We start from the raw sequence: 26,897 nt of genomic DNA, 5'->3' as shown, positions 1-26,897 counted from the left end.
AAGTGTCAACATTCCTCGTCATCTGTCGGCAATCGGCCATGTCGTTCATCGACGAGGACAAGGACGAGGACGAGGACGCAACACCGAACAGCATCGGAGCGGCATCGGAGCGACGGTGGAAGCTTTTGGAAGGTGACCAAGGTTCCCACGCTCATTATACTCACAATTTCATTCTCTCTCCCCCTCGCCCTCTCTCTCTCTCTCTCTCTCTCTCTCTCGCTTTCACTCACTCTAACACACCCTCACACACACTCTCTCTCTCACCCGCATTAAGACGCAATTGACCATGGGCAAGGATAAGGTGCGTCTCACGTCGGCCACTTCACATACTCATCGCAAGGAAAGACGGAAGCTTCCACCGCGCACCCCGTCTCACCCCCCGTCGCACCCCCCGTCGCGCACTCCGTCGCGCACCGCCCCCCTCCCAAGTCGCAGCCAGAGCGCCGCGCGCTTCTCCGTGAGTCTCGTGATACTCAGACGCTGATAGTAGCCTTACGTGAGCAGGGATATCAAGCCCACCCCAGCCCAGCTGGCTGCGGCTGAATCCCGAGTGACGCCCGCGAGGGCGATCTCACGAGCAACCTCGCGCGCAACCTCGCGCGCAACCTCGCGTGTCTCTCTGACGCCGGCCGCGTCTGAGGCTACGCGATATTGCACGCCGCTCTCTTATCGCCCGATCGTCCGACGCGCCGCGGACTTAAACCGCACGATGACCAACGGACCTGTTGCGTTCCCGGCCGCCCTGGGAATGCACCTTGACTTCACCTTAGCTGAGGTCAAACGGATTGTTGGCGATCGTGCGGGAGGCATTGGCGGCGTCTTGCACGCCATTTTCGATCAGAGCACAACTCTGGAGGCCGCACTCGGTGAGTAAATGTTCCTGCGCGGCTGATGCGAGATGGGCCGACGCCAGCCCGACCCCACGTTGCCCGGATCTTACAAACGAGCTACACACTCGTTTTAACTACGATCAAGGCCCTTCCTCGTTCTGAGGGCGGACAGGACGCTCTTCGGGCAGTGTGGTGGGCGACGTTCATCCCCACCTTGACACAGGTGGGCGGAAGCGCGCTCATCGACATTCCGGCGGCGGACGCGGCTCGTGTTTTCGAGGTTGCGGTGTTCGCGTTGGCTCGCCCTGAGCCACTAGCTGCCGTTGCCAACCACCTCAGCGCCCAGTATGGTGTTCCGGTCACCGCTAATGACGTGCGCGACCTCGTCGAGGCAGTAGTTGGCGCTTCGCGCGTCCTTGTTGCCGAACGCTGGGGGAAGGGCAAGGGAAAGAAGTACTGACGCGAGAGGAGGAGGCGACCGCGTGCGACGTCACGACATTGTAAAGTGAACATTGACCCAAGAGACGCGCAATGCATTGTATAAAGTACATGATGAGATGCTCTAATCTGGCCTTCAGCGCGCAATTACCCAAGATCTGGCACCATGGGGGATCCTATCTCCCGCTCAATTCACATCCCGGCCGCGCTTGGCTTCGACGCCTCGGACACCAGCTGCCTCAGGCGACAACGCCGTACTCGGCGCGGTACGCCTCGATAGCCTTGACCTGCTCCTCGTATCCCCCACGGGCCTTGAGGTACGTGATAATGTCCCCGATGGAGATGATGGGAAGAACTGGAACGCCAAACTCGGCAGCGACCTCCTGGCTGGTCGAGGTCGAGCCCTTGCCGCGCTCCTGGCGGTCGACGAGCTGCACGATACCAACGAGCTGTGCGCCCGGCTGCTCCTTAAGAATGGCGATGGCTTCGCGAATCGCCGTGCCGGCCGTCATAACGTCGTCGATGATCACGACCTTCTTGTCCGCCATGGGCGCGCCGACGAGCGTGCCGCCCTCGCCGTGGTCCTTCTTCTCCTTGCGGTTGTAGCAGTAGACCTTGTTGATGCCCTTGTTCGCGAGAGCGACGCAGGTGACGGCCGCGAGGGGGATGCCCTTGTACGCGGGGCCGAAGAGGACATCGAACTCGGGGATCGCGGAAAGCGTGCCGGCAAACGCGTCGGCGGTCGCGGAGAGAAGAGCGCCGTCGTACAGGAGCCCGGCGTTGAAGAAGTACGGGGACTTGCTGGCCGTCAGCCTGGACATTCGACGACGGCGGCAGGTCGCACCTACTCACCGGCCAGACTTGAGGGTGAACTCGCCGAAGAGGAGGACCCCGGTGTTGATCGCCGTCTCAATAAAGTTGGCCTTGAAGTCGGTAGCAGCCATTGTGAGTAATGCAGGAGAGATGAACGAGCTCAAGTGCGGATTGCGTCTCGGCCCGCTATCCGGCGGAGATGGGTTGAATCAGGCACCAACCAGAGCTGACGTGGGATGATACATTTGACCCCGATAAATCGTGAAAGTTGAGCTGTCATGATCGGCCTCAACTTTAACGCCGACGACCTCGAGCTCAGGGTTCACAGCCATGGTGGTCCTGGACAGTCTGCCTCCGCTGGGTGTGTCGACTACAGCGGCGTGGGTCCTTCTGTTTCTCGTCCGACAACTCAGTGAGTCCTCACGCCGAGCACCCCCTTCGACATCGACAGCGACGGCACAGGACATAAGCGGCGATGGACAGGGCGCACATTGGGCGACCGCAGCGGCGGTGTCGCGGCGCATATCCCCCTCCCCATCGACAAATCTTCGGCATCCTTCCAGCGACCACTCCGCTGCAGCATTCGACGGCGCTTGGCAAATACATGCGCCAGACGAACTTTCGGCGACTGCGCCTGCATCCTGTCCATCCGCGAAGCCTGTCTGCCCCGCTGTCCTTGTCCTGGAGGTGCTCCGGCACTTGTCACACGTTTTAGTACTAACGACAGAAATGGGTATCTCTCGTGACTCCCGCCACAAGCGCAGTGCATCCGGCGCTCGCCGCGCCCACTAGTGAGTGGCTTGCCTGTGCGGGCTAGCAGGGGGTCAAGTGTGCAGATTCGGGGAACGGTGTGATGGATTCGGGAGAAGAAGCTCTGCCGGCAAGCAAGCGGAGGGAGGGAAATCTGCGCACTTGTCCCATTACTGCCCTGCACCAACTCGATGTTCCCGTTGCAATATACTGACAGGCAGCCGCAAGAAGCGCAAGTTCGAGCTCGGCCGTCAGTCGGCCATGACCAAGCTCGACACTTCGAAGCGTATCCACACTGTGCGCACCCGTGGCGGCAACACCAAGTACCGCGCCCTCCGTCTGGACTCGGGCAACTTTGCTTGGGGCTCCGAGGCCATCACCCGCAAGACGCGTCTGATTGCTGTTGTACGTTTCTGGTCTACAAATTTGACCATTTGACGGTTTGACCATGCTCACACACAGCGTTACAACACGACCAACAACGAGCTCCTGCGTACCCAGACCCTCGTCAAGTCGGCCGTCGTCGAGGTTGACGCCACCCCCTTCCGCCAGTGGTACGAGGCCCACTACGCCCAGCCGGTCGTCCCCGCCAAGGCCGGTGCCGCCGCCCCCGAGGAGGAGACTAAGAAGTCGAACCACGTCCAGCGCATCGTTGCCGAGCGCAAGAAGGACGCCAAGATCGACCCCCACCTCTCCCAGCAGTTCCGTGCCGGCCGTCTCCTCGCCGTCATCACCTCGCGCCCCGGCCAGTCCGGCCGCGCCGACGGCTACATCCTTGAGGGCAAGGAGCTCGACTTCTACCTCAAGAAGCTCCAGACCCGCAAGCAGAAGCACGCCGCCTAAGCGGTAGTGTGAGGGGACGCTTGTACGAGAGATGGATTCATGCTCATAAAACGCATGTTCGCGAGGGCGGCGGAGATGCGACCACATCAGATTTAGTTGGCCGGGGGTGCAGTGGGGAGTGTTTGCAGTCAGGTGTGCGGGGAGGTGCAGGTGCAGGTGCGGCGCCACGGTTGAGGTTGTGCCTGGGTGGCCGTGAGAGGATTCGGTCGTGCAACAGCAGGCCTGACGTCTTACGATTTTCTATACTGAGGCGGCTCACTTGTGAACATGAGGGGCGCAGAGACCAGAGCAACGCGCTTCTCTGTCTGCCATGTGTCCCTACGCCCTCACATCTCCGGCGGCGACGAGGTTGAGGGGCGCGGTTCACTCCGTGGGAGACTTGGGTGTGACAGCTACGTGGGTCGACGTAATTGCCAGTCAATTCTGGTTTATTTTGAATGTGGCGGAGAGACACGGTCAGCAATGACTCACAGAGTGGATGCGCTGTCACAAGACCTTGTCCGCTGGAAGACGGCGTCGCTTGCACTCTGCCGATGGAAGAAGTTCCCGAAACTTCGAAGCATGTTGGAGTAGCCTACCACGACCCCTGCATACTCGCGTCCCCAATCACACGCTCTCCCACCATCTCTCATGCTCTCACACATGCATCACTCGGCCTTCGCCAGCCCGTCGCTAATACTGTGGACGATTAGCCGGGCACGGGTTACGTAGCGCTGCACCACATACAGTCCGTCTCGGTATCTCATGAGAGAGTCTGGCGTCAAGTACCGCAGGTCCATGCGGACCGCCTCGTACGGGCGCACGTTGCACACATCGCACGCACACAACCCGCTGCCAACAATGCATCTCAGGGAATAAACGATGCGTACAAGGGCGCACATTAAGGCAGTTACGATAGTAAGCTAAAGAGGAGAGAAAAAGTCCGTTCACCCGATGACAAGCTGTTCAGCCCGTGGAGGGCTTAGACGGCAGCAATGATGGCAGCAGCGATGGCGCCAGCCGCCACGACAGGGGCGACAAGGTGAGCAGCGCCAGAAGTGCCAGCAGAGGCCGAAGCGAAGGGGTTGGCCGAGCTCGAGCTGGAAGTGAGCACGGCTCGCCAAAGCGAGGAAGCAGCAGAACCGACTCACCTGGGAGGAATCGAGACGTTGGGAACATTGTTGTTGACCGACCGGGTGGCCGAGGCTGCGCCGCTAGAGGAGAGGGTGGTGGGGGCGATGCCCTGCTCAATCTTGAAAGCGTTGCTCTTGGCATACTCCTGCGCCTCGTTGGTGGTGTTGACGAAGCTAATGGTGTAACCGTCACCGGGGTTGAGCTGGGGGAGGAGGAGACGGTACTGCTCGTTGGCCGAGGGAACTAGCTGTTAGTGGAGAAGGAAGGGGCGGCGTACCCTGCTGAGCAATCTCCTGGGGACCGGCCATGCCGCCGCCCGAGAGGAGGACGCGGAACTCCTTGGGGTCGGTCTGAGGCTGAGTGAGAGTCCAGTTGAGAGGGACAGTGTCGTTCATGTACCATGTCGCGCCGGCCGAGGGGTAGAGGATGGCAATCTCGGCTGCATGTGTGAGCGGGGAGCGAGAGTGGGCGGGGGAATGAGAGTAAGAGGGTGGGAAGTTGGCGGCGTGCGGGAGTTGTGGGACTTACCAGCGGCGCCGGAGAGGAGGGTAAGACCAGCGAGGAGAGCGGGGAACATGGCTTTAAAAGACGACGGCGTGTGAAAGAGAGAGAGAGCGAGATGGAGAGATGAAGAGATGAAGAGACGAAGAGAGAGATGGAGCAATGCGAAGATGAAGGCGAGCGCGAGGTGACGGGTACGAGGGACAGGGCAGTCGGACAGGGGGCTAAAGGGATCCGTGCGCGTCCGGTGGCCGGTGGGTTCAGCCGCGAGCCGCGTGCCGCATGATCGCTTGATCCCTACATCCGCTCCGCCACGTGGCTTTAGGCCAAGACCAAGTGCAATGCCTACCGCACCTCTCGCCACCTCTATCATCATCCATGTCATGTCAATGCATCGTGTTGCTGCTCGTCGTCCAAGGAGGTTTCCACTGCATGATCGCATCACTACCATGCGTGCACGTCCTGGACCCATTGCAATGCAGCCCAAACCAACGGACGGCTAAACCGGGCGTTGCTCATGTTGTGATACGAAATGAGGTGTGATCGCCGTTCTAGGCGCGCCACCTGAGCCGGCTCGCTGCCCCGCCTCGTCCAGTCCATGTCCGCGACCTCGCGCTCGCCGTTGACATCCAGACCTCTGTCAACAGCAAACAGTGTCGTCTTCATCCACAACCATCGTCATCCATCACGCACACTCTACTGCTTGTGCCACCCCCCGCCTCGCCTCGCCCGCACATCCGTGCGCCCTCCACTTGGTCCTGGTCTTCTGCCTCGACATAATTCCTCATCTCATCGCGCGCCACCACCATGCTCAAGCTCAAGCCGCGCGACTCGCCGCGCGCACCATTCAGCTTTGCGACGGCGCCACCCCCGGGCGATGATGGCCCCGCGACGAGCAACAAGTTTCCGCACCCGCCCGGTGCATTCTTCACAGAACGCGACATGCACATGTACGGCGCTCAGCCGCTGGGCGAGGAGCCCGGCCGCGGCGTCGTGCGGTGTACCCGCTGCGGACGCTCTGTACTCGAGTGGGCCGCAGGAGAACACCAGCGTGAGTGGCCTCGTCAACTTCGCAGCTGGCATGCTCGGTGCTGAGCTCGGTGGGCCGTGTGATGGCCACCACTGGGGCTGCCATATGGCCCGCCACTCGGCTAGAGTTAGGCAATTTGGTCACCAGATGCGCGCAGGACAGTTATCCAGCAGCGGCCAGCTAAGAGATAGAGCATCTGAACTGACCCCAGGTATCTGCTCACACGTCCTCGACGGCGCTCCGCTGACCGTCAAGAAGGGCGTCAAGAAGGTGGAGGGCAAGAAGCGGCGTGCCTCGGAGGGTGAGCATCCGCCGTCTCCTAAACTGATGATAGTGTCAGATACCCCGGACTCGCCGAGCAAGAAGAAAGCGCGTGTGCTCGAGCTTGACGATGAAGAGGCCGATCCCGATGCCTTCAAGGGTCTGAAGAAGAGCGATGTCAAGAAGATCCTCAAAGAACGAGAGCGACTCAGGAAGCGGGCAGCGAAGGAGGCCGAGAAGGCGCAGGCGGCGGAGCGACGGCGTGCACGGGGTGAGTCTGAACACATGGGCCGTTGGCGGTCCGTGATAATGCCATGGCATTGGTGGCGACCAGGCTCTAGTCGGTGGCGGGCGGGCAGGCGAGGGGGTACCGGACTGCCGAGCGGAACCCAGTATCTCTGCGCCCGCGCCCGTCCGCCACATCCAGCCCTGCGCATTGTGTGCGCCCAGTGACTGTGACTCCATCAGTCCCTGCTTTTGGTGGAGCGGTCTTGGAGGGACAGGAGTCGTACCGACATCTGTGATCGCCTGTGGCACGGCAAGCACCGCGCGGACGGCAATTAGAGGATGTCGACGTCGCGTTCGCGCCAATATTGATCTTGGGCCTGAGATCGTGCCACACTCCCTCCTTCTCCGTCTCGAATCCCCCACGCTGACAGCAGCAAACAACCCGCTCGACTACGACCGCCAGTGCGGCGTGATCAACGACAAGGGTCTCCCCTGCTCCCGCAGCCTCACGTGCAAAACGCACACTGTCGGCGCCAAGCGCGCCGTGCAGGGCCGTACGCGGCCGTACGACGAGCTATTCCTGGAATGGCAGCGCGCACACAACCCAAACTTCAAAGAGCCGGCGCCGAAGCGCGAGGCAAAGGTCATGCCCAAGGTGGTCAAGAAGAAGCGGGTCGTGCCGGACGAGGAGGGGCTGCGGGCAGACGAGGACGGACGGCGCGAGATGGACGAGCTTATCCGCGCTGCTGCGCGCGCTGGCGACCGCGTCAAGCTTGCACCTGCACCTCGCCCTCTACCAAGTCCATGGAACACGACCACATACGAGCAGCTCTCGATGGGCGACCTCCTCACCAAGGCGCTCGCTGCCCGCCCCAGGCCTGCACCTACCAGTATCGCTCCTCAGAGGATTGGGAGCCAGAGCAAGCCCGGTCCCGCGATTGTGCTTCCCCAGACTGTCACTGCCTGATTGTATCTTTATGTAGCTATACCCATGCACTGTCCACTAGCAGCCAGTATGGAGATGGGCGACGGTTTCGGATTGTTAATTTAACCACCGTCTCAGCACATCGGACGTGAGCGTAACAGGGGGAGCGGCTTGGGCTCAAACCACAACACCTGTACGGCGACGGCACGCTCAGCCGTAGCTTATAATACACAAGCTGCATGGCTACTACACTGTCGTACATCTAGTCGATCTGCATGGGCTCGGCGGCTGCTGCGTTCAAGCTGCGACGCGAGCTGCGTGTGGCGAGGGCATGTGGCGTTGTTGGTGCGTTCTTGCCAGAGTGCACGCGCGGGGGCGGGGGTGGAGGAGGCGGAGCTGGTGCCACCTTGGAAGGCTGGGGCATGGCAGAGCGTGCGTGAGTATTGGGTGGACGCTTCACGATCGCGTTGGGGTAGAGCGGATTGGTGCTCAGCGCGAGGGGAGGCAAGTCCTCAGGCGCATTAGACAGGTCAAGACTATCGCCGACAATGCCGGCGGGCTCGGATGTGTTGCGTGGCCGATCATCGTCGTGCATCATGGCACTCTCGTCGGCAGCGAGCTTGGCTTTGCGCCGCTCGAGAGCCTCCGACATCGGCACCGGCATAGGAATCACGTCTTTGTGTCAGCTTGCTTCATCGGTGCAATGCAAAGGAAAGCGGCTCAGGGAGAAGATTACACGTCCTCGGCCCCGGAAGGGCCATCTGGGCGATTCTGACGATATTGGGTTTCATCACAGCCGTCGAGGCGACCCACCTTTCAAGAAATCAAACTCCTCGGAGCGTGAGACAACATTCGCCATGTCCTTGTAGTTGACGATACGACGTTTCTCGAGACGCGCCTTGGTATAGCCCTCCTCCATGAAGTGCTTGACAAAGTATTCCTGCCATCAGCCGTTGTCGGATATCACGTTGGCTGCGAACTCACCGTCGCGACCGAGATCAAGAACGTCGCCTCGGCGCTCATCATTTCGAGATCCTTGTCGGACTTGATTATACGCTTGACGCGCGCAATGGGAAACATTGTCGTGCCCATCTCCTTCTCGGCGAGCGATTGTCGTGACTTAATGACTCGCTTCTTCTTGACTGGGGCTGACGAGTGAGCTGACATGTCATGCAGCAATGATGCAGTGAATGGACTGGGAGAGCGCACGAAGGAAGAGCCGAGCACAAGCTGCTTGTCCTCCGGTGCGAGTACGCGTGGAGGCAGAAGAATGTTTAGATTCAAGAGGAGAGGAAACGAGTGAGAAAGGAAGGTGTGCGCGGGGGAGTGGGCGCCCAGATCGCGAGCATGGGCCGTTGTGAGGTGACGGGCCACTGCATGTGCGGGGTACTCACCATCGAGATCAGCGGCATCGTCCTCTGAATGTGGTGGGTCTGCTGGTGGGAGTTCGTGTTCGTAGTCGACCTGCATGGTGGCTTGTAGGGGAGGGTGAGAAGAGATGAGATGAGATGAGAGGATGAACGCGCGAAGAGTTGGTGAGGGGAGACGCGTCAGTTGGAGCCCATGTTCATCACTTGACGGGATCAAATCTTGACGTGGCTGCCTTGTTTGTAGCGCCCACGTGAGAACACGCGTCATCACTCCGGGTTCTGGATCCTGGAGGTCATCTCCGACGTTGGATGCCACTTTTCATGTCCTATTATTAAGAGTCTCTCGATCACTCAGCGACCTTGTGCATCCTCTCCTGGTTTGTGAGACCCAACTTGGGGTTCATGGGGGGCTGAGTTGTCAAACGAGTAGGAGTGATTGCACCTCCCTTCTCATGATGGTACGGTGGTGTGCACCCCACAAGATTGGCACCCCCAAGTGATGCTGGCTTGACGCAGTGACACAAAGCCACCTTCCTCCAGTTATGTGAGAGCAATAGAGCAACTCAAAAAGCCTAGCATCAGTTTCTTCGTTTCTTCGTTACTGACTCTTGCTGCTCTTCCCTCTTCCTCACTGATCACTCCTCAAACTGATCACCAAACTGTCCTCGACCGTCGCCGGCCCTCCTCGTTCTCCACATCTTACACCGCACACCATGACACAGCGCAGATTCGATATCCACAACTCTGCCAACGCCGCAACCCCCCGGCCCGTCTACAGCACCATGTCAAGGCTCCCTCCTCGCTATCCGGACCATCGCGTTGTTCGCACGCAGGTGCTGCACAATCCTAACATCTACCCCAATTTATGTGCTCTTATCCCTCCTCCCATGGCAGCGATCGGCCATTGGAGCGACCTCCAGTTCCCTCTTTCGTCGGCCCTTTTCTTGGAGGTCCACAAGATTCTCGACTGGGGATTCAAGTCGAACAACAACCTCGCGTGCAACTGGGCCAACTTGGCGCTTGAATTTCACGAAGGATGGGACGGTACGACGGAGACGGTCACGCTGGCTCCCCACCGACCTAACACGGTGATCGGGTCTCGTGCACAGATGACCACATACTACCGAGTGAAGAAGGAGATGTGCGTACCTTCCTCACCACCGCTGACCCAGTCACCACAACTGGCTCCGTCTCCACCTCGGCGTCCCCACCAAGGAGATCAGCCAGGAGGACATGCAAGTGTACCAGCTTCTCGAGGGTGAAGGTGGCAACGAAGATGCCGACCATGACTCTTTCATCGAAAACAAGTCGCGCAAGATGCCTAAGCCTCGCAAAGTGGATGCAGCGGTTGGCGAGAATGACGAATGTGCGCCGAGACTCCCGCGTATTGGCCGCCGTCGCGCAAGTCAGTTCCACCATTGCATCACTACTCGACGCTGAGCCCAGGTGTTTGAGCTCCTTCCCCTCAACGAGAAGTCATCTGGCCGCCTCCTCAGTTGTCCCCTCGTCTTTTGCTGCGTGTCTTCGTTTTACATAATTTATCTGTATCTTATCAGTCCCTCCTCCAGCAGAAACAAACGCGTGCGCACCTAGCACCGCCCAAAGACCAGAAGAAGCTCATGCTAGCAACCCTGTGTTTCTGAAGCTCATGCTAGCAACCCTGTGTTTCTTGCTCTTTGGCCGTCGTCAAGATCTCGCACCGCAGCAGTAGAAACCACGCAAAGCCCGATGACCTCATCCGAACCGCGAATAATTGATCCTACTTTGCCTGCGCTCCTGGGCTTTGGTATTGCTCAAGACGTTGGGGAGTTCAGTTACATCCTGTGATAGCTGTGATCACGGCTAGAGCAAATTCACCTGCGCATGTCCTACCTTCGCTCGTCCACTCCGCCCCTCGTCCAAGTAGCGCTATTGATCTCAATTCCTCTTCTCCCACATCCTGTCAGAGCTTGCCGGAACTCCGCTACCATATCCATCTGTCTTTAACAAAAAATTAACTTGCATTGCCCAGCGCTTTCCTGACTATAACAACGACCCCACCGAACCACAATGCGCCCTCATGCCCTCGCCCACTCGTAGCCTTGCTCCCCGGCTTTGGCAAGAATGTCGCTGCCCACCACGGCCGTGGGTTGCGCCTGCAGGGCACGGGACGGGCCTGCCGGCCGCTCGAACCACAGGCGTCAGTTGGCCACGAGGATACATAGACAAGCGAGTCATTCCGGCACTCACCCGTATTGCCGTTATTGTCGCCTCACTTCCACTGAAGAAAAAAGTTGTTCCGGTTCCTCTTCCCGCGCAGGCGTTCTTCGATATAACAACAGTAAGTACATAACGTAGAATCACCGGCGCTCGAGGGCAAGAGCAACACAACCCACATCGACTATTCGGGCTGCACAGCTGCCCCACTTTTTCGTGTGTCCATGGTTGGCTGGGCAGGGTATCGATCGCATCGAAGCTTATCTCCATTCCGCACGCGACCCTCCACCATCCCTTCACTCGATCACTCGAACCGCGTCCCACATCGTTCCACATCTGTCATTCCCTCATGCCTCCAACACACCACCTTGCGGTGGTTTAACCGGCAGGTTAGATCTCGCTTCATATCGCATCCCGAGCACAGAGCTCAGCACAGCCTTGTTCACTCGGATGTGGACATGGCAAGTGCAGATCTCATCCCACAGGGCCTATCTGCGCACAGACAAACGCTGCCTCCCAGGGTGGTGTAGATCCACATCCCCACAAGTCTGATCCGCGGATATCTCGGGAGTCTGGTCCCTCCATCGTCTGGCCTCAGCAGCATCGCCCTCCGTCACCGCTCTACGATCGCGAGACAGGAATACATGGACCTCTACAGCAGCTTCTTGCGCTCGCCAGGGCGACCGAGCTCGACGACCTCGCTTTCAACGGTGGCGATGCCGTTGCGCCGCATGCGCTCGATAAGGACCATCCCGAGGCCGGTGGAGGGCGTGAGGAAGCCGCCTGTGCGCGCGAGGGGCGGCAGCTCGGTGCCCTGTGGCGGGGGCAGGATGAGGGACAAGCCGGCCTCGGCCATCAGCTTGCCCGTGTGCCAGTATCCCGGGTCGCCCTTGGCGGCGTACTTTGTGATTACGGCGTAGCGACCGTCGTTGGAGCGGGACACGGTCGTGAGGCGCGTGTGGCCGCGCTCGCAGCTCTCCATGCTGGGACCTTCGCCGGGCTGTGGGATCCAAGCGGCGAGCGCGTCGCGGATCCATGCCGCCGACGAGTACAGGCCCAGGAAGAGGAGCAGGATGCCGCCGTACAGGTAGGCGGTGACGACGTTGGTCACACGGAAGGGAGACATGTTGGTCATGGCCTCGGCGAAGACGGCGTCCTCGCCATGCCGCGGCTCCTTCAGTGCGTCAGCCTTGACTTCGTCGGGACGCCCTCTGAAGACGACGGGCGACAGGCGCGAGAGGAACCACGACCGGCGGATGGTCGTCACGTTCAACATGCTGCCGGGGTACCAGCCGCCGATGGAGGGCGCGCCCGCGACCTTCACGGGCGGGCGGTAGACGAGCTGCATGGACGGGTTCGGATCCTTGCGTCCGCTCCACGAGCTCGGCACGAGACACCACTCGCCTTGCATATGGTCACCGCTCGTCCCCGACGCCGCCACTGACGCCATCGTGCCGCCTGACACGCCGCCGGCAATGTCGTAGAAGTTTGTGGCTGCCGCAATGGTCGTCTGGCGCCCAGCGTGCGCCTGCAGCGTGCGCAAGGCGTGGTAGACGTTCAGATCGCTGTGGTCAGCGTGTGTCGAGCGTGCGAGCGTCGCCAAGCGAAAGCGAAAGGCGGGAGAAGCAAGTCGGCTTACCCGGGCGCAGCCTCGAATCCACACATCGGGATAATCACCGATCCCGTCTTGCTCGCCGCAAAGTCGTAGTTTGGGATTATGCGGGCAAGAAAATTGACCTCTCCGCACAGGTCGAGATAGTGCGTTCCGTGCTTGATGCAGGCGCTGTGGTAAGTGACAGTCAGAGGAGAGCGGAAGCGAAGCGGCGCAGGGACCAAGCGACCGAGCGTCGAAGCATCACAAAAGTCGTGGGGAGCACGACACGATGATCGCGAATCGCGAGAGCAGAGCGACCGTCCCCACACACACAGAGCGCGGTGGTACGACGCCCGGCGGTCGGCACCCACTGATACGATACCGCCGCGCACACTCACGTGATGAGCGTTGTCGCATTGTGCAGCTGGTACGGGCCTGCAGTGAGCCGTCTGTTGAGCTGCGCTCGCGAGCAACGTACCAGCGAGGTTTAGGACGACGTCCGCGCGCTTGCACAGCGCCTCGACGCCGCCCTGGTCGTTGAGCTTGAGGGGGAAGATTTCGCGCTCCGCGTTCGGAGGAAGCAGGTCGTTGACGGCGGTGAGCTTGTCAATGTTTCGTCCCGAGAGGACGAGGCGGAACGAGTCCGCGTCGGGGTGCGAGGCGAGGTAGGGGAGCAGGTGGTGCTTTGCCGTGTATGAGGTGGCGCCGTACACCACGAGGGTGGGTGTGTGGGATTTTGGCATGGCTGGGGTTGGAGATGGACAGTCGAGATGGACAGGCGATGTCTAGAGATGAGATATGACCAAGAAGAGAGCAAACGAGGAGCACAAGGAAAGATGGGGAGATGGATGAGAAGGATGTGGGGGACATTGGGGGAAATATGGGAGCCGGTGACGCGAACATAGCAACCGTTTCGCGGATCCGCCGAGGAACGACGTATGACGTCGCGGCCCGTTCCTGATCAGCGCGCTTGGACATTTGCACGCTTGCTATGTCGCTTCGCTCACTGCACTGCATCCTTGGGCCTCGAATCCTCCAATAGAGAGGTCCACCTCGATGCGCTCAAAACAGAATACAACATGCATGTGAAGCCCTCTCAAATCCCTCAGAGGGTCTGTGGGCTGCTGCAACTCCTCCTGTCTCTTGCCCTCTTCCAGCTCTCCGGATGGCATCATTGTCCATCACCTCGACCTGTTGGGCTCGGCACCAGGGCATGGCCAACCCCTTCCAGATCTCGGCTCGACCCTCCGGTACTCGGATCCGACCTGCAAACTACTCCTCCTCGCGACGACGCGCGGCACGCGGGGCAACCATGCGTGCGCGCTTGTTGCTATCTTCCGGCACATGCACGCGATTGGGCACCTGCTGGGCGAAACCCGCAACCGTGATATTGTGCTGCCGTTCGAGGACTAGTCCGACATCCTTCGCCTCGACCCGAGCGCTGCGGCGGTGCGCGGCGAGGCGAACGGCATCACGGGCCGCACTCTCAATGAATGAGTCGAGCACTTCGCCGAGTAAGTCGTCAATTCCAAGCTCGACTTCGAGGCCAGGAGCAAGCTCGCTCATATATTCGCGCCACTTGCGGCGCCTACGCTGCGGTTCGGGTTCGGGCGGCGGAGGAGGCGGACGGGGCGGAGACGGGGGTCTCTGAGGGATGACGGGGGGCGGTGGAGGCGCATGCAGAGGCTGTGAGCCAGGCTGGGGCTGAGGGGGAAGAGTGGGGGTTGCAGGGGTCGTGGGTTGCGAGGGCTGCACCGGTGCGGGCTGTGATGTCGCAGGAGGCGGAGCAGGAGACGCTGGCTTGGGGGCAGGGTGAGGGTTAGGTATCGTTGGCACATTTGGCAAGGAAGGCGCCACGGGAGGAGTGGGGCCGGCAGCCTGTGGGGGTCTTGCGGACGGTGCGGCAGGGAGTGTCGGGGTAGCAGGTGTGCTTGGAACTGCCGGGGTGGCGGCGGTAGCCAGAGGTGCAGGCGAGCCAGACGGCGTGCCCGCAGATGGCCCCACCGGAGCCCCTGGTGGGGGAGGGCGCACGGCGCCAGGCGTGGCCTTCTGGCGGCGTTGATAGAACTGGTAAGATTGAACAAAGCGAGCCCTTGTCGCTGGGTCGGCGTCGAGCCGGCGGTTTCGTTCTTCGGCAGTCATTGCAATGAACTCCTTGACCTCTGCCAGGCTCATATATGACGGCTGAGGCTGAGGGCTTGCGCGAGCGCTTGTCGCGGGAGAAGCGGCTGGTGGACGCGCCTGCGCTTGTCGCAATCGCGCAGCGACGCTGGCAATCAGCGCCTGGTCGGGCTTAATGCTACGCGCAGCCTGGATGCCTTGCTGGATGCTCCCAAGGAAGGCTGCCTCGGTCGTAAGCGGCTCGTATGTCCCAACCTTAGTGGTGGGGTTCAGGAGCTCGGGGAGGTTGAGAAGAGGATTCGGACGTCCGAGACGTGCGTGGTAGATGATGATGTCTTTGGCGTAGGTGGAGATCAAGCTGCGCAACTATTGTTAGGAGGAGAGGTATGGGAGGACATACGGGCGACACCTGGTTCTGAGGAAGCTGGTTATTTCTCACGCGCTGGATGAGCGCGGCCAGGTTCGAGTAGATATTCTCGAGATTGATACTTGGTGCGGGCCGCACGGCAGGCGAGCCTGACGGCGATGGCCTCGCAGAGGGTGGCTGCGACATGGTCGGGCCTCGTTTTGCGGTTTGGATGGGATGGAAAGCAACACGAGAGGGTGGATTGTTGTTGGACAATGGCAGTGATGCTGTTGTGACATTCTGATCCCGTTGTCTCTGTGACGGTGGCAACTTATGTGGCCCTCCTTGCAACCTCCACCGTGGATGCATCATCCTCCCTCAACCTCCTACGCGTGTCTCTCAACTGCTCTCCACACCGTCTCAATCATAATGTCGGCCATGGACGTCGACTCACCCACCGCAAAGGACAAGAAGCCGCGTTTCGAGGTCAAGAAGGTGTGTGGGTCACTTCTGGTTGCACTCCACGAGGCGCGCCATACGACATCCATGGTTGTGTTGGTCATCGTCGCAAGGAAGGCCGCCAGCGGAGTAGTGTGGAGCGTGTGGGCTCCGTGCATCCCCTCCGGGCTGCCCGGGTTGCGGGAGCTAGCCAAAGCACACCTGTTGGTGACGGCGGGCTGGTTACAAACGTGTGGTGTCCGGGACACGCGCGTGGTCGTGCGGGAGTCTCAGCATAACAGGTCATGGATCTCTCGTCTCATGATGATGACAATCGCGCGTGGCGCGCTTCATCGTGCTCTCAGTCACTCTGTGCAAAGGAGGTAACGGCCGTTCTTGCCAGCTGTTACATGTATGCGTGCCCGCTGGCTGTCAAGCACGCTCGCCATGTCACTTTCCCTGCCACCCGCCTTGCGAGGACTTGACAGTCAATTCCACAGTCATTCCCTCCTTCATTTCCCAGCGACTGTGGCTTGAATGCTGACTCCAGTGGAACGCTGTTGCCCTTTGGGCGTGGGGTGCGCCACCCTACCGTTCTTGCTAACCTCAGACATCGTCGTCGATAACTGCGCTATTTGCCGCAACCACATCATGGACTTGTGTGCGTATCGATCGGTGTCCTGCTACGCGGCTGGAGCAGAGGCTGACCCCAGGCATCGAGTGCCAGGCCAACCAGGGCGCCGAGAGCGAGGGCTGCACCGTCGCGTGGGGGATCTGTAACGTGAGCGACTGATACTGCCTGAGCTGACAGCAGCACGCATTCCACTTCCACTGCATTTCGCGCTGGCTCAAGACGCGTCAAGGTGCGTTCGCTAAGAGTGCGACAGGAGCTGACCCCAGTCTGCCCTCTCGACAACCGCCAGTGGGAGCTTCAGCGCTATGGCCGGTAGTATACCAGTTCTCGTTTCTTCTGTACATTTGCAATGTGTATTTCGCACTCCAACTGGTATTGTGGACCGCTGCATACACAACAATACAATATTACGCGGGACCATTCATGACGGTCTTGAGGCTCGCGAACACCTGATCCGGTGTCAATCCGAGTGTCCACCACTCGGATGTCAGGTCCAGCTCCTCCTCTTCACCCTCGGCGTCGCCCTCCTCAACCTGCTCCGTCCCTCCGTCAGTCTTGAAGCGTTTGCCATTCGCAGGGCGCGCCGCGGCCTTGCTCTCTCCCCGCCGCCGCTTGCTCAAGAACGCAAGGTACTCCAAGCTGTGACTGGGGGGTGAGGGGATCTGCACCGCGCCCTGCGGGAGTGGTGGCCCGCTGAACCACAGCACCTGGTGGCGCGCATCCTGCTCGAACAGCTTGGCCGTCTCGGGTGGGAGGAACTCGCGCACCGCGACCTGCTCGAGCACCTGCGCGCCGCCCGTCACGCTTGCAAACGTGCGGTCGGGGAATGTAGGCGCCTGCTGCGACCGCTGCTGGTGCTGCCATGACTGCTGGCGCTGTTGCGGGTGGCCACGCTGCTGTTGTTGCACTGCCGGTGTGGAGGGAGTGCGCGACGGCCCAGGCGTTGGTGTCGGGCGCTGGTGTGGGGTCGGTGCCTGCTGGCTGAAGGAGGAACGGTTGGACGGATGGGGCGGGCGTTGCTCAGGCATACGCATGGCTGGTGGAGCAGCGCGACCGTACGCCACCTGCATGTCCATGCTCTCGTTGTCGTCGGGCATCGCTTGACGCTTCGGCCGTCCGATGCTCCCTGGACCCTTGATACCTCGCAGCAGAGGCGATTTCACCAAAGGCAGCTGGATCTTGTGCTTGAATGGCACCACATTGGTGAAATAATGCAGGAGGCTTGCGCCCTCAGGCTGCAGCTTTTTCCAGTCCTTGACTTCGAGCAGGAAGTGTGCCTTGTCAATGTACCGTGAACGCGCAGTGTAGAGCGGGAAGCCAGGGTGCCACACCTGCGGCTGTGGGCGGCCCATCTCAGCAGCGCTCCACGGCTGGACCGCCACCTTCTCGATAACGTCTTCAATGGGATGGTCACAGAAGTACACTATCGTCAGCCGCAGGTTCAGGGCTGGCGAGCTCACCAGACTTGACCACCTCATTTTCAAAGTACATCTGCTCGCCAATGTGCACTGTTTGCTCGGGGCGGTAGTACCAGCATACGGTGACGTGATGGGTAGGGAATCCTTGCGTGGGGAGGAACGTCTTGAAAATGTGACCGATGATCGGCTTGGACGCGTCATCTGGGTTGATGAGGTGCACATACTCGCCAGCACGATACGAGACGCCCTTGTGACGGGCCTCCTCTGTGAAGATGCGGTCCTTGGAAGGGATGCGGTACGTGGTGATGCCCTGGTTAGCGACTTCTGGTGGTGCGCCAGCGCGGACAGCGTCGTGCGCCTCCTGCACAGTCATGGTGCGTGGATTCCCGGGGCCAGATGGCAAGGAGGCGAACAGAGTGGACGACGGCATGGGAATGGGAAGCTTGAGGGGGAAGGGGGCCGTCAAGGCATTGTAGAGACGCTGGAGAGTGAGTACCCTGCCGTATTCGACTGGGCGCCCTTCGAAGAAGCGACGAGCCTTCTCGAACAGCTTGGCCATCTCCATGTCGAATTCGACAAGCACGGAGTACCGACCGTTGCGTGCGTTTGTGAGAATCTGGCTGAACGCTGGGACGGCCGTCGCTGGCGGCGATAGGTATGGAAGGTTGACATGGGGAGGGATGTTGGCGAAAACGGATGACAGAACATTGCCGCTGTTTGTCAGTTGGTATGCCCCATCAAGGCGACTCACGAAGGGTCTTTGTAAGCGGCGAGGGCCTCAGCGACGGCGTGGATGCGCTGCTTGTAGCTGGCCGGGCCGCCTACAGAGCGTTCGTAGTCGGGTGATCCTTCTCCCCACCACCCGCTCCCAGGATGTCCTCCAGGTGCTGGATCGCCTGGCAATTGGGCACTGGGTCCTGGCCATTTGGGGAAAGAGGCGTCGGTAGCTGCGACGACGGCGTTGTTCTCAGCGCTGAGGCCGTGGTATCCTGTAGGGCCAAAGGGTCGCGCTGCATGCGGGGGCGGAAGGTGCTGTGTCGACTTGACCGGAGAGGTCATCTTCGCTGTCGCAGCAACTGCGGCGGCGCGCGTCCCCCGCGTCTCCCTCGAAGCTGGCGAGGCTGTAGGAGGCTGTGGTGGTGGATGAGAGGCGCTGCCGCTCGCAGCAGGGGGGGCCTCGGGTTTGGAGACGCGCAAATGTATGACTGGCGGTGCGTCGACGGCCGGTAGCTCGCTCTTGACGACCGCTGGTGACTCGGACGCCGAGCCAGAGGCAGCAGAGGCTCTCGCAGCCGCGGCCTTCATCTGCTTCCTGCCCTTGTGATATGGGTCGAGGCTGGTGAATGGCCCGTTTGCCACACCCTTCCTCCACATGTCAAACATCATTTCCTGCTGTCAGCTCGCGCGCAATGGCGAGTGAGGCTCACCTCGTACTGCTTGGCATCGTTCCAGACCTGCGAGCCCTCCTCGTTGTCTGTGGTCAGTCAGACTTGAGGTTGTGGACTCACAGTGCATTGCATTGAGAAAGACCAGGTGAAGCTGCTTGAAGAAGTCTTCCGGGTGCATGTAGTAGATTTCACTCAGGCGTGACTGGTATTTAGCAAGAGAGCATGAGAGCATGAGAGCATGAGAGCAGGAGAGCAGGAGAGCATGCGAGCATGAGTGCATGAGAGGAGCGAGAGGATGTCTGCATCCATCTCTCTGTCCGCTAGGACGTAATGTCGGGATGCAAGATTGTGCGGGGCGATGAAGGCGGAGGAAGGTACGGGCGTCGACGAGGGTATGAGGCGAGGTACTCACATTGATCATGTTGAGACAGATGGGGTCTGGGATGGCTTGGTAGTAGTCGGCATAGTCTTCTGCGTCGGGGAGCTCGATAAAGATCTCTGCCATGCGCCGCCTGTTATCAGAAAGTGGAATAACTTTGTTGCAGTGAGCGGATGTGAACGCACCCTTGACTCTTTGCCTTGAATACGGCATCAAGCATGTCGCGGCAGGCGATCCAGAGGGGTTCGTCGAGACCGCGACCATCCGACTTCTTGCCTGGATAGGATTGGGGGACGGGGCTTGGAGGGCTCTGAGCTCGCCCCGGGCGTGGGTTGCTCTTGCGGGGCATGTGGATGGGAAGAGGATGTTGATGGATGGAATGAGTGGACGAGTGGAGGGACGCGACGACGGCGAGCAGCGCGACTGAAATGGAGAGCAACACAACCTCAAGCTTCGACACGGAATCAAATTCGTCCCCTCAGTGAGACAAGTGCCACCTGGCCCACCCAACCACAGCCCAGTGTTGCTCTCTGTGCTTCCCACGCTGCCCATCTGCTTCTGACGAGTTTTCTGGAGTCGAGTTGATGCATCTGCATGACTGTTGCTGTTTCTTTGCATCGACTTGAGTGGAGGTAGCATCCCTCGCGTCCCTCCAAGCCCCAACAGGGCGGAGTGACCCTGCTCGCGAATGGACTCATGATGTATTTGGTTCCAGGTCCAGCCGCTGTTGAACCTGGCTTTGACATGCTGTAAACCGTGCGCAGGCGGGCATGTGCAGACGAGGCTTGAGAGGCTCGGGAGAGAAGCTGCAGACCTAGTGAGAATAGACGCATGCTCTCAGCTCAACTCATGACCCAAGAGAGGCTCGCTCGAGCTCAAAGAGAGAGGTGCGGCTCAATCCCGACCAGTCGTCGTGAATTAGATCATGGTCCCTGCCTCCCGTCATCGTCAAGGGCGGGCTGCGGGTGGCATGCAGGCATATGCATTCTGATAAGATAGGCAGTTATATATATACATGGGATCTAGACGCCTTCCACGATATACTGTAGCGAAACGTCGAATGCCCAGCATGTAAGCAACGTACACTATACGCCTGTTCTCCCCATCTCGCGGAGGCAAGAGTCAAGTGCCATTTCATTCTGCCCAAACTCCGCATCGCAAGTCGACCAACCGTCTGCGTTTTTGCTCTTGGAACAGAACTGCTTCTGTCGTCACACATTTGCCTTCATAGTGTAAGGAGCTGGCAAACTATAGCAGGGGATTCTTGTCGCTGATTGTCCAGATCCAGAGAGGGAGGCGACTATCAGTGCGTACCGGAACGGCTGCAGCGCCGATGTCGACGGCCGAGCGCGCAGGGTGTGGCAAGACGAAGCAGGAGAGGAAAGGCTTCAGAAGTGGTTGGCCTCCACCTGCGGGCCGGCGATGCGCGATCAAGCGACAGCCAGCTCCGCAAACAACAACGGGTTGGTAGTGATCGGCCCGGAAATGCTTATATTCGCGTGGCCTCCATCCCTCCGTACACCTTGTTGTGAGTTTCTACCGTCGTATATACCAAACGTAGCTGATGTCCGGATGTGCAGATGCTTTCAGACGACACTAGCGCGTCGCGTAGAACGCGCGCCAGTGCAAGGAATATGAGCGGAGGCGGAAGGGGGTGCAGCCCATTAGGCGATGTCCGAGAGCAGCTGCGATTTCTATTGGATATCGGGTCATCTCACCCGATAGACTCGTTGAAAGCCACGTCGGCCGAATAGAGGGCCTGCCTGCACGGTGGCCCACCACCCGGATGTACTCACCCGTCACCAACTCGTCTTTGACTTTGGAGCATCCGGTATCATACTTAACATCCCATCCTCCATTCTCAATCACCAACAAACCTCACATTTCTAACAAAATGGCCAAGACGTACGCAACGGCCACCTGACACTGCTGACTCTCCAGTTTCAAGATCACCGTTCTCCCCGGCGACGGCATTGGTGCGTAGCCCAACCCCTTTGGTATCCCTCCCACGCTGACTCCAGGCCCCGAGATCATCGAGCAGGCCGTCCGCGTCCTCGACCTCATCTCCAAGAAGACTGGCCTCCAGCTCGAGCTCACTACCAAGGACTTTGGTGGTGCTGCCATTGACAACCACGGCAACCCCCTTCCGGACGACACCCTCAAGGCGTGCCAGGAGTCGGACGCCGTTCTTTTCGGTGAGTCACTAGTTAGCGCAACGCACAGCGCCTGTACTCCCCGTTTCCTGCTCCCGGACATGCTGACGTCTAGGTGCTGTCGGTGGACCCAAGTGGGGCACCGGTGCTGTCCGTCCCGAGCAGGGCATTCTCAAGCTCCGCAAGGAGCTCGGCCTGTACGCCAACATCCGCCCGGCTTCGTTTGCGTCCGAGAACCTGCTCCAGTACTCCCCGCTGAAGGAGAACATCGCCAAGGGCGTCGACATTATCGTTGTGCGTGAACTCATTGGTGGCATCTACTTCGGCGACCGCACCGAGGACAACGGCGAGGGTGTTGCCGTCGACACGTGCAAGTACTCTGTTGAGGAGGTTGAGCGCATCACTCGCGTGGCCGCCCGCATCGCGCTCGCTGCCAACCCCCCTCTGCAGGTCACCTCGCTGGACAAGGCGAACGTAATGGCCACCTCGCGTCTGTGGCGCAAGACATTCGAGCGCGTGATGAAGGACGAGTTCCCCCAGCTCCAGTACCAGAACCACCTGATCGACTCGGCTGCTATGCTCCTCGTCTCGAACCCCCGCAAGCTCAACGGTGTGGTCGTCACCGAGAACCTCTTCGGCGACATTATCTCGGACGAGACCTCCGTTATCCCCGGCTCGCTCGGCCTCCTGCCGTCGGCCTCGCTCGCCGGCGCCCCGGACGCGTCCAAGTCCATCATGGGCGTCTACGAGCCCATCCACGGCTCGGCACCCGACATTGCGGGCCAGGGCATTGCCAACCCCATCGGGATGATCCTCTCCGCCGCCCTGATGCTCCGCTACTCGCTCGGGTGCGCCAAGGAGGCCGACGCCGTCGAGGCCGCTGTCCGCAAGGTCCTCGACTCGTCCGCTGACGGCGGCTACGACTTCCGCACCAAGGACCTTGGCGGCGACAAGGGCACCCAGGCCGTCGGCGACAAGATCCTCGAGGTCCTCGAGACTCTCCTCTAAAATCGTGCGTCACGCGCTCGTAGATGTAGGACAGATAGGCAGAAGCAGCATGCAGCATGGTTGTCATAGAGCAGACTGGAGTGCGAAGTCCAGGGTCGGTCTGGGTGGGTGGCGTCTGGGCGCGTCGGGAATGTTAGCACGAACGCGACGCGCACAAACCTCCACTCGACTGGTGTTATCCTTTCCTCCTCGCCGCGATGATCAGGTATTGATTCAGTCTCTCGTCTCTTGGCCACTTGCTGATCGCTCACAACAATAATATAACATCTACAAGCGCTCTCTTCTTCATCTTACTCTCTGTCTCTCGTTACTTTCCCTCCCTCTTATCACAACAGTCCTCTCGTCACGACACCTCTCGTCGCGGTCAACGATGCCGCAAGTCCAGCCTTCCCGCCTTCCCCGCTCGCGCTCGACGCAGTCACTCCGACCGCCTGCCGCTGGGACAACATCCAGCGCGACCTCAGTGACCTCAACACCTGCTCTAGGACACCAGCGAAAGCCATCGCTAACCCGGCCACCGCGGGCGGGATTGCGGCACAAGCCGGCCCCTCTTCCGAGCCACCGTCCCTCCGGCTCGGGCACCTCCTCTATATCGACCAGGTCGGTGGTCCCCTCGTTGGGCCGTCTCCGACCAGCCCCGCGCCCGCCCACAAGTTCCAGCAACTCGTCTCTCTCAACCACCAAGGAGCCCCCAGCGCTGAGGCCAGTGCGGAGCCTCACGACGCTACGGCAGACTTCGACCGCAGTTGTCGAGAAGGGCAAGACACCTGCGCCCCTCACGGCGGCACGCACCGGGCCGGCGCCGAGCATCAAGCCCTCCGCGCCGGCGCGCTCGCGGCCCCGCGCGGCGACTTTGGTTGAGAGCCCCGAGACGCCACCACGCAGCCAGAGAGGTCCGGAGAAGCTCACTCCAAATAGGACCGGGGAGCGCGGAAAGCGCACGACATCTGAGGCGCGCCCACTTGTCCTTGCTGGCGCGAAGCGCGTCACCGCACCTGCTCGAGGAGAGGTGGGCTTGCGTGTGTGCTGGTATTGACTCCAGTCCGTCGAGTCGCTCCAGCCGCAGCCGAGTCCTCCGCCCAAGACGACCACGACGCGCTCACTCATCCGCCGCCCTCTATCGCTGGCTGACAGAGTGTTTGGAAACTCGAAGATCTCCGCGAAGGACACAAACAAGCACGCGCCTCCACCTTCACCCTCCCCTTCCTCAGCCCGGCAGCGTGAGCCTTGTTCTTCGCCGCAACAACTGATCCCAGTCCGCGCCCGACCCACTGTCTCCATCCCAGGAGATTCGGTTGAGGAGCTGCGCACCTCCCTCCGCCGCCGCATCAGCAACGCATCTCCCCCCAAGTCTCCTCCGCCAAAGTCAGCCTCGCCTACCGCCGCCAAGTTCTCCTCAACGGGCAGCAAGTTCTCCGCTCCCCCCTCGCCGGCGGAAAAGTCTACGTCCTTCAAACTCCCCTTCTCCAAAACCCGCACCCCCGCCCGATCCCAGCGCCTCGAATCGACGCCGGCACGGCCTGCCACCGCACGCTGCGCTCTGCCCGACACGCCTGCGATCTCCGCCTACCTCCGAGAGCAGAGCATGCGTATCGGCCACATTGGTGAAGAGGACATCTCGCTCGCGTCAAGTGGATCCTTTCACGCCCTCACGCCGCCGGGACACGAGAGCACGGACGTAGATTTCGTTTCTGCGATTGCGGCGCAGACTCACTCTCACCCGCGTACCCGGGCGGCGTCGCATCGCTTGCCACGCTCGCCACTCTCTCCGACGTCGCCTCTCAGTCCGCGCCGCGCTCGGCCCCTCGCAGCTGAGCTGCGTGCCGAGGTTTCCCGCCTCAAGAATGAGCGCGTGCTACTAGAGACGCGCATAGCCTCCCTCGAGGCGGAGGAGGGCCGCTTAACGGGCCTCGCGGAGGCGGCTCTGCGAGATCGCCAGCGCGCACTCGAGAGTGCAGAAGAGGCCAAGGTTGACCGCGAAGCGGCGATGTGGGAGGTAGTGGTGCAAGTTGCCGACGAGGCGATCGAGGAGGAGCGCGCTCTCAAGCATGCTATTACCGTGGCGCGCGCGATTGTCATGGCTTTGTAGGTGTCGCGAGCCAGAAACGATGGACGCAATACCGCTCACAGCAATTTTGGACGCAGTCATGTCATATGTGCATGTACACAGATGTAAACTAGATAATATGGCCGGTATCGGCGTACTTTTTCGGCCTGATGGCCTACTGGCGCGCGGCCTTGAACAAGTCGCGCGGCTTGCGACCCTTCTTAGCGGCGGCGAGGTAATCGCTGACCTGGAAGGCGACGTCGAGGCTCTGCTCGTAATTGAGGCGGGGGTCGCAGTGCGTGCGGTAGTTGAGGCTGAGGTCCTTGTCCTCGAGCTCCATCGAGCCGCCGATACACTCAGTAACGGAGTAGCCCTCGTCATTGAGTTCGCCAGTGAGCTCAAGATGGATGCCGCCAAGCACAGTCCCCTTCTCGCGGTGGATCTCGAATGCGCGGGTAATCTCGTGCATGACGTCGCTGAAGTGGCGGGTCTTGAGGCTCGCATCGGCCGTCGACGTCTTCGTGTTCCCGTGCATCGGGTCGCACTGCCACACCACGACGTGGTCCGTCGCCTTGACGGCGTCGATGTGGGCCGGGAGGTACTCGTCGACCTTGGCAGCGCCGTAGCGCGAGATGAGCGTCACTTTGCCGGGAACGCGGTCGGGGTTGAGGACTGGAATAAGCTCTCCCCTCCTTTGACGCAGACTCACTGTCGAGCATCCGCACGAGCTCGTCGGGCTGCATGCCCGGGCCGACTTTGACGCCGATCGGGTTCGCAATGCCGCGGAAGTACTCAATGTGCGCGCCGTCGAGCTGGCGCGTCCGGTCGCCGATCCAGATGAAGTGCGCGCTCGTGTTGTAGTAGCGCTTCGGGGGGAGGACGCCGGAGGAGGCGGGCGAGCGCTCGCCGCGCGCGATGGACGCGGAGCGGCTGGGTCCCGGCGTCGTGGGGCGCGAGGTGGGCGCCGAGACGGACGGCCCGACGAAGCCCGACGAGCGCGTGAACGCCTCCTCGTACTCGAGGAGCAAAGCCTCGTGGCTGGAGTGAGCATGCTACCAACGCAAACTCACCTGGTGAAGATGTTGACGGTCCGCGTGCCGCCGCGCTCGCTGCCGCCCGCGCCGCCCGTCGCGACTTTCATGAACTCGAGGCGGTCTTGGAGGTTCTCGACGACGTTCTCGAACTGCTTCTGCAGCTCGGGGTTGCGGACGTACGAGAAGCTCCACTCCAGCGGCTTGTGCAGGTCCGCGAAGCCTGAGCTGAGCAGCGTCCGGATGTAGTTGAGCGTCGCGGCCGAGTGGAAGTAGGCCGCGACGAGGCGGTCCGGATCAGGCGCGCGCTCCGTCATGTCATACCCGTTCACGTTGTCGCCGCGGAACGACAGCACCTCCTTCTTTACCGTTTGCCCGTTGTCGTCGGGCATGTCCACCATCTCGGTTGGCTTCGAGCGCGGCTTCGCGTATTGTCCCGCGATGCGCATGATGCGGACAATGGGGATGTGCGCGCCGTTCAGCAGGATGAGGGACATGATGAGGATGAGTGAGAGCTTGTGCTCGATGGGCGTCTGGTGTTAGCGTGAGTCATGTGCACAAGGGCGTTCCATCAACAAGGTGAGAGCTAAGAACAGCGACCAACTCGCGCACTCCGAAACCAAGCCTTCCCACTGGGCAGCAGCGGTGAGCTTGGAACGCTCACACACAAGCTCGAGGTCCACCCAAACAACCACGCGCCACAAAGGCCTGAGGCCCGAGAACAAAGCGTAGTCTTCGACGGCGACTCACCTCTGAACAGTAGTCGAACAACTCGGCGCAGTCACCTCCCTGGAGGAGGAACGCCTTGCCCGCAGCAACATCAGCCATCTGCTCGGCTAACGAGTCGATCTGTGGTCAGCCCGCGCCGTCCATCGTCGCACCTCCTGGGTCGACACAAGCGGGGGCAGGTGTTTGAGCTTGCGCACGACGCGCGCATGGTCCGCAGCGTCGGGATACGTCACGTCCTGCGTAATTGGCTTTTCGCGCCACGACGAGGGCGTCCAGGCTACCATTGTGTGGTGGATAGACGATGAGGTGGAGA

The 26,897-nt window shown here is 60.6% G+C and overlaps 14 protein-coding genes across 14 annotated transcripts; 6 read left to right on the top strand and 8 right to left on the bottom strand.

Moving 5' to 3' along the window:
• Positions 1 to 286: 286 nt before the first annotated feature.
• On the top strand, positions 287 to 1,290 carry COLE_04771 (uncharacterized protein; the record flags this gene model as incomplete). Its single annotated transcript, XM_065626368.1, has 3 exons — positions 287 to 457; positions 491 to 866; positions 899 to 1,290. The coding sequence occupies 3 exons, from the start codon at positions 287 to 289 to the stop codon at positions 1,288 to 1,290; spliced, it is 939 nt and encodes a 312-aa protein (XP_065482309.1).
• Positions 1,291 to 1,507: 217 nt separating this feature from the next.
• Positions 1,508 to 2,089, bottom strand: COLE_04770 (uncharacterized protein; the record flags this gene model as incomplete). Its single annotated transcript, XM_018422440.2, has 1 exon — positions 1,508 to 2,089. The coding sequence occupies one exon, from the start codon at positions 2,087 to 2,089 to the stop codon at positions 1,508 to 1,510; it is 582 nt and encodes a 193-aa protein (XP_018280925.1).
• Positions 2,090 to 2,810: 721 nt separating this feature from the next.
• On the top strand, positions 2,811 to 3,674 carry COLE_04769 (40S ribosomal protein eS8; the record flags this gene model as incomplete). The annotated part of the gene is made up of 3 exons (XM_018421221.2): positions 2,811 to 2,872; positions 3,053 to 3,236; positions 3,294 to 3,674. 3 exons carry the CDS (start codon positions 2,811 to 2,813, stop codon positions 3,672 to 3,674), a joined length of 627 nt encoding a protein of 208 aa, XP_018280926.1.
• A 647-nt stretch (positions 3,675 to 4,321) lies between these two features.
• Positions 4,322 to 4,555, bottom strand: COLE_04768 (uncharacterized protein; the record flags this gene model as incomplete). The annotated part of the gene is made up of 1 exon (XM_018419765.2): positions 4,322 to 4,555. The coding sequence occupies one exon, from the start codon at positions 4,553 to 4,555 to the stop codon at positions 4,322 to 4,324; it is 234 nt and encodes a 77-aa protein (XP_018280927.1).
• A 245-nt stretch (positions 4,556 to 4,800) lies between these two features.
• Positions 4,801 to 5,364, bottom strand: COLE_04767 (uncharacterized protein; the record flags this gene model as incomplete). The annotated part of the gene is made up of 3 exons (XM_018419764.2): positions 4,801 to 5,030; positions 5,065 to 5,226; positions 5,316 to 5,364. The coding sequence occupies 3 exons, from the start codon at positions 5,362 to 5,364 to the stop codon at positions 4,801 to 4,803; spliced, it is 441 nt and encodes a 146-aa protein (XP_018280928.1).
• Positions 5,365 to 6,095: 731 nt separating this feature from the next.
• COLE_04766 (uncharacterized protein) lies at positions 6,096 to 7,774 on the top strand (the record flags this gene model as incomplete). The annotated part of the gene is made up of 4 exons (XM_018422441.2): positions 6,096 to 6,339; positions 6,530 to 6,619; positions 6,653 to 6,850; positions 7,242 to 7,774. The coding sequence occupies 4 exons, from the start codon at positions 6,096 to 6,098 to the stop codon at positions 7,772 to 7,774; spliced, it is 1,065 nt and encodes a 354-aa protein (XP_018280929.1).
• Positions 7,775 to 7,994: 220 nt separating this feature from the next.
• On the bottom strand, positions 7,995 to 9,202 carry COLE_04765 (uncharacterized protein; the record flags this gene model as incomplete). The annotated part of the gene is made up of 4 exons (XM_018422442.2): positions 7,995 to 8,407; positions 8,546 to 8,672; positions 8,717 to 8,880; positions 9,127 to 9,202. 4 exons carry the CDS (start codon positions 9,200 to 9,202, stop codon positions 7,995 to 7,997), a joined length of 780 nt encoding a protein of 259 aa, XP_018280930.1.
• A 787-nt stretch (positions 9,203 to 9,989) lies between these two features.
• On the top strand, positions 9,990 to 10,542 carry COLE_04764 (uncharacterized protein; the record flags this gene model as incomplete). The annotated part of the gene is made up of 2 exons (XM_018425219.1): positions 9,990 to 10,243; positions 10,275 to 10,542. 2 exons carry the CDS (start codon positions 9,990 to 9,992, stop codon positions 10,540 to 10,542), a joined length of 522 nt encoding a protein of 173 aa, XP_018280931.1.
• Positions 10,543 to 11,950: 1,408 nt separating this feature from the next.
• On the bottom strand, positions 11,951 to 13,635 carry COLE_04763 (uncharacterized protein; the record flags this gene model as incomplete). The annotated part of the gene is made up of 5 exons (XM_018421222.2): positions 11,951 to 12,469; positions 12,521 to 12,863; positions 12,938 to 13,081; positions 13,291 to 13,327; positions 13,371 to 13,635. The coding sequence occupies 5 exons, from the start codon at positions 13,633 to 13,635 to the stop codon at positions 11,951 to 11,953; spliced, it is 1,308 nt and encodes a 435-aa protein (XP_018280932.1).
• A 529-nt stretch (positions 13,636 to 14,164) lies between these two features.
• COLE_04762 (uncharacterized protein) lies at positions 14,165 to 14,458 on the bottom strand (the record flags this gene model as incomplete). The annotated part of the gene is made up of 1 exon (XM_018420081.2): positions 14,165 to 14,458. One exon carries the CDS (start codon positions 14,456 to 14,458, stop codon positions 14,165 to 14,167), a length of 294 nt encoding a protein of 97 aa, XP_018280933.2.
• Positions 14,459 to 16,448: 1,990 nt separating this feature from the next.
• COLE_04761 (uncharacterized protein) lies at positions 16,449 to 16,747 on the top strand (the record flags this gene model as incomplete). Its single annotated transcript, XM_018420264.2, has 4 exons — positions 16,449 to 16,458; positions 16,511 to 16,578; positions 16,612 to 16,660; positions 16,698 to 16,747. 4 exons carry the CDS (start codon positions 16,449 to 16,451, stop codon positions 16,745 to 16,747), a joined length of 177 nt encoding a protein of 58 aa, XP_018280934.2.
• A 91-nt stretch (positions 16,748 to 16,838) lies between these two features.
• On the bottom strand, positions 16,839 to 19,965 carry COLE_04760 (uncharacterized protein; the record flags this gene model as incomplete). The annotated part of the gene is made up of 7 exons (XM_018420732.2): positions 16,839 to 17,854; positions 17,892 to 18,562; positions 18,601 to 19,238; positions 19,277 to 19,323; positions 19,358 to 19,439; positions 19,650 to 19,749; positions 19,802 to 19,965. The coding sequence occupies 7 exons, from the start codon at positions 19,963 to 19,965 to the stop codon at positions 16,839 to 16,841; spliced, it is 2,718 nt and encodes a 905-aa protein (XP_018280935.1).
• Positions 19,966 to 22,833: 2,868 nt separating this feature from the next.
• On the top strand, positions 22,834 to 24,866 carry COLE_04759 (uncharacterized protein; the record flags this gene model as incomplete). Its single annotated transcript, XM_018425220.1, has 5 exons — positions 22,834 to 22,871; positions 23,113 to 23,483; positions 23,524 to 23,786; positions 23,820 to 23,997; positions 24,034 to 24,866. The coding sequence occupies 5 exons, from the start codon at positions 22,834 to 22,836 to the stop codon at positions 24,864 to 24,866; spliced, it is 1,683 nt and encodes a 560-aa protein (XP_018280937.1).
• A 133-nt stretch (positions 24,867 to 24,999) lies between these two features.
• On the bottom strand, positions 25,000 to 26,868 carry COLE_04758 (uncharacterized protein; the record flags this gene model as incomplete). The annotated part of the gene is made up of 5 exons (XM_018422444.2): positions 25,000 to 25,496; positions 25,534 to 25,862; positions 25,895 to 26,388; positions 26,606 to 26,704; positions 26,737 to 26,868. 5 exons carry the CDS (start codon positions 26,866 to 26,868, stop codon positions 25,000 to 25,002), a joined length of 1,551 nt encoding a protein of 516 aa, XP_018280938.1.
• Positions 26,869 to 26,897: the final 29 nt, after the last annotated feature.

Source organism: Cutaneotrichosporon oleaginosum, assembly GCF_008065305.1.
Source record: "Cutaneotrichosporon oleaginosum strain ATCC 20508 chromosome Unknown ATCC20508_contig04, whole genome shotgun sequence".
Taxonomy (NCBI): Eukaryota; Fungi; Basidiomycota; class Tremellomycetes; order Trichosporonales; family Trichosporonaceae; genus Cutaneotrichosporon; species Cutaneotrichosporon oleaginosum.
This window is presented reverse-complemented; position numbering and strand designations above follow the sequence as displayed.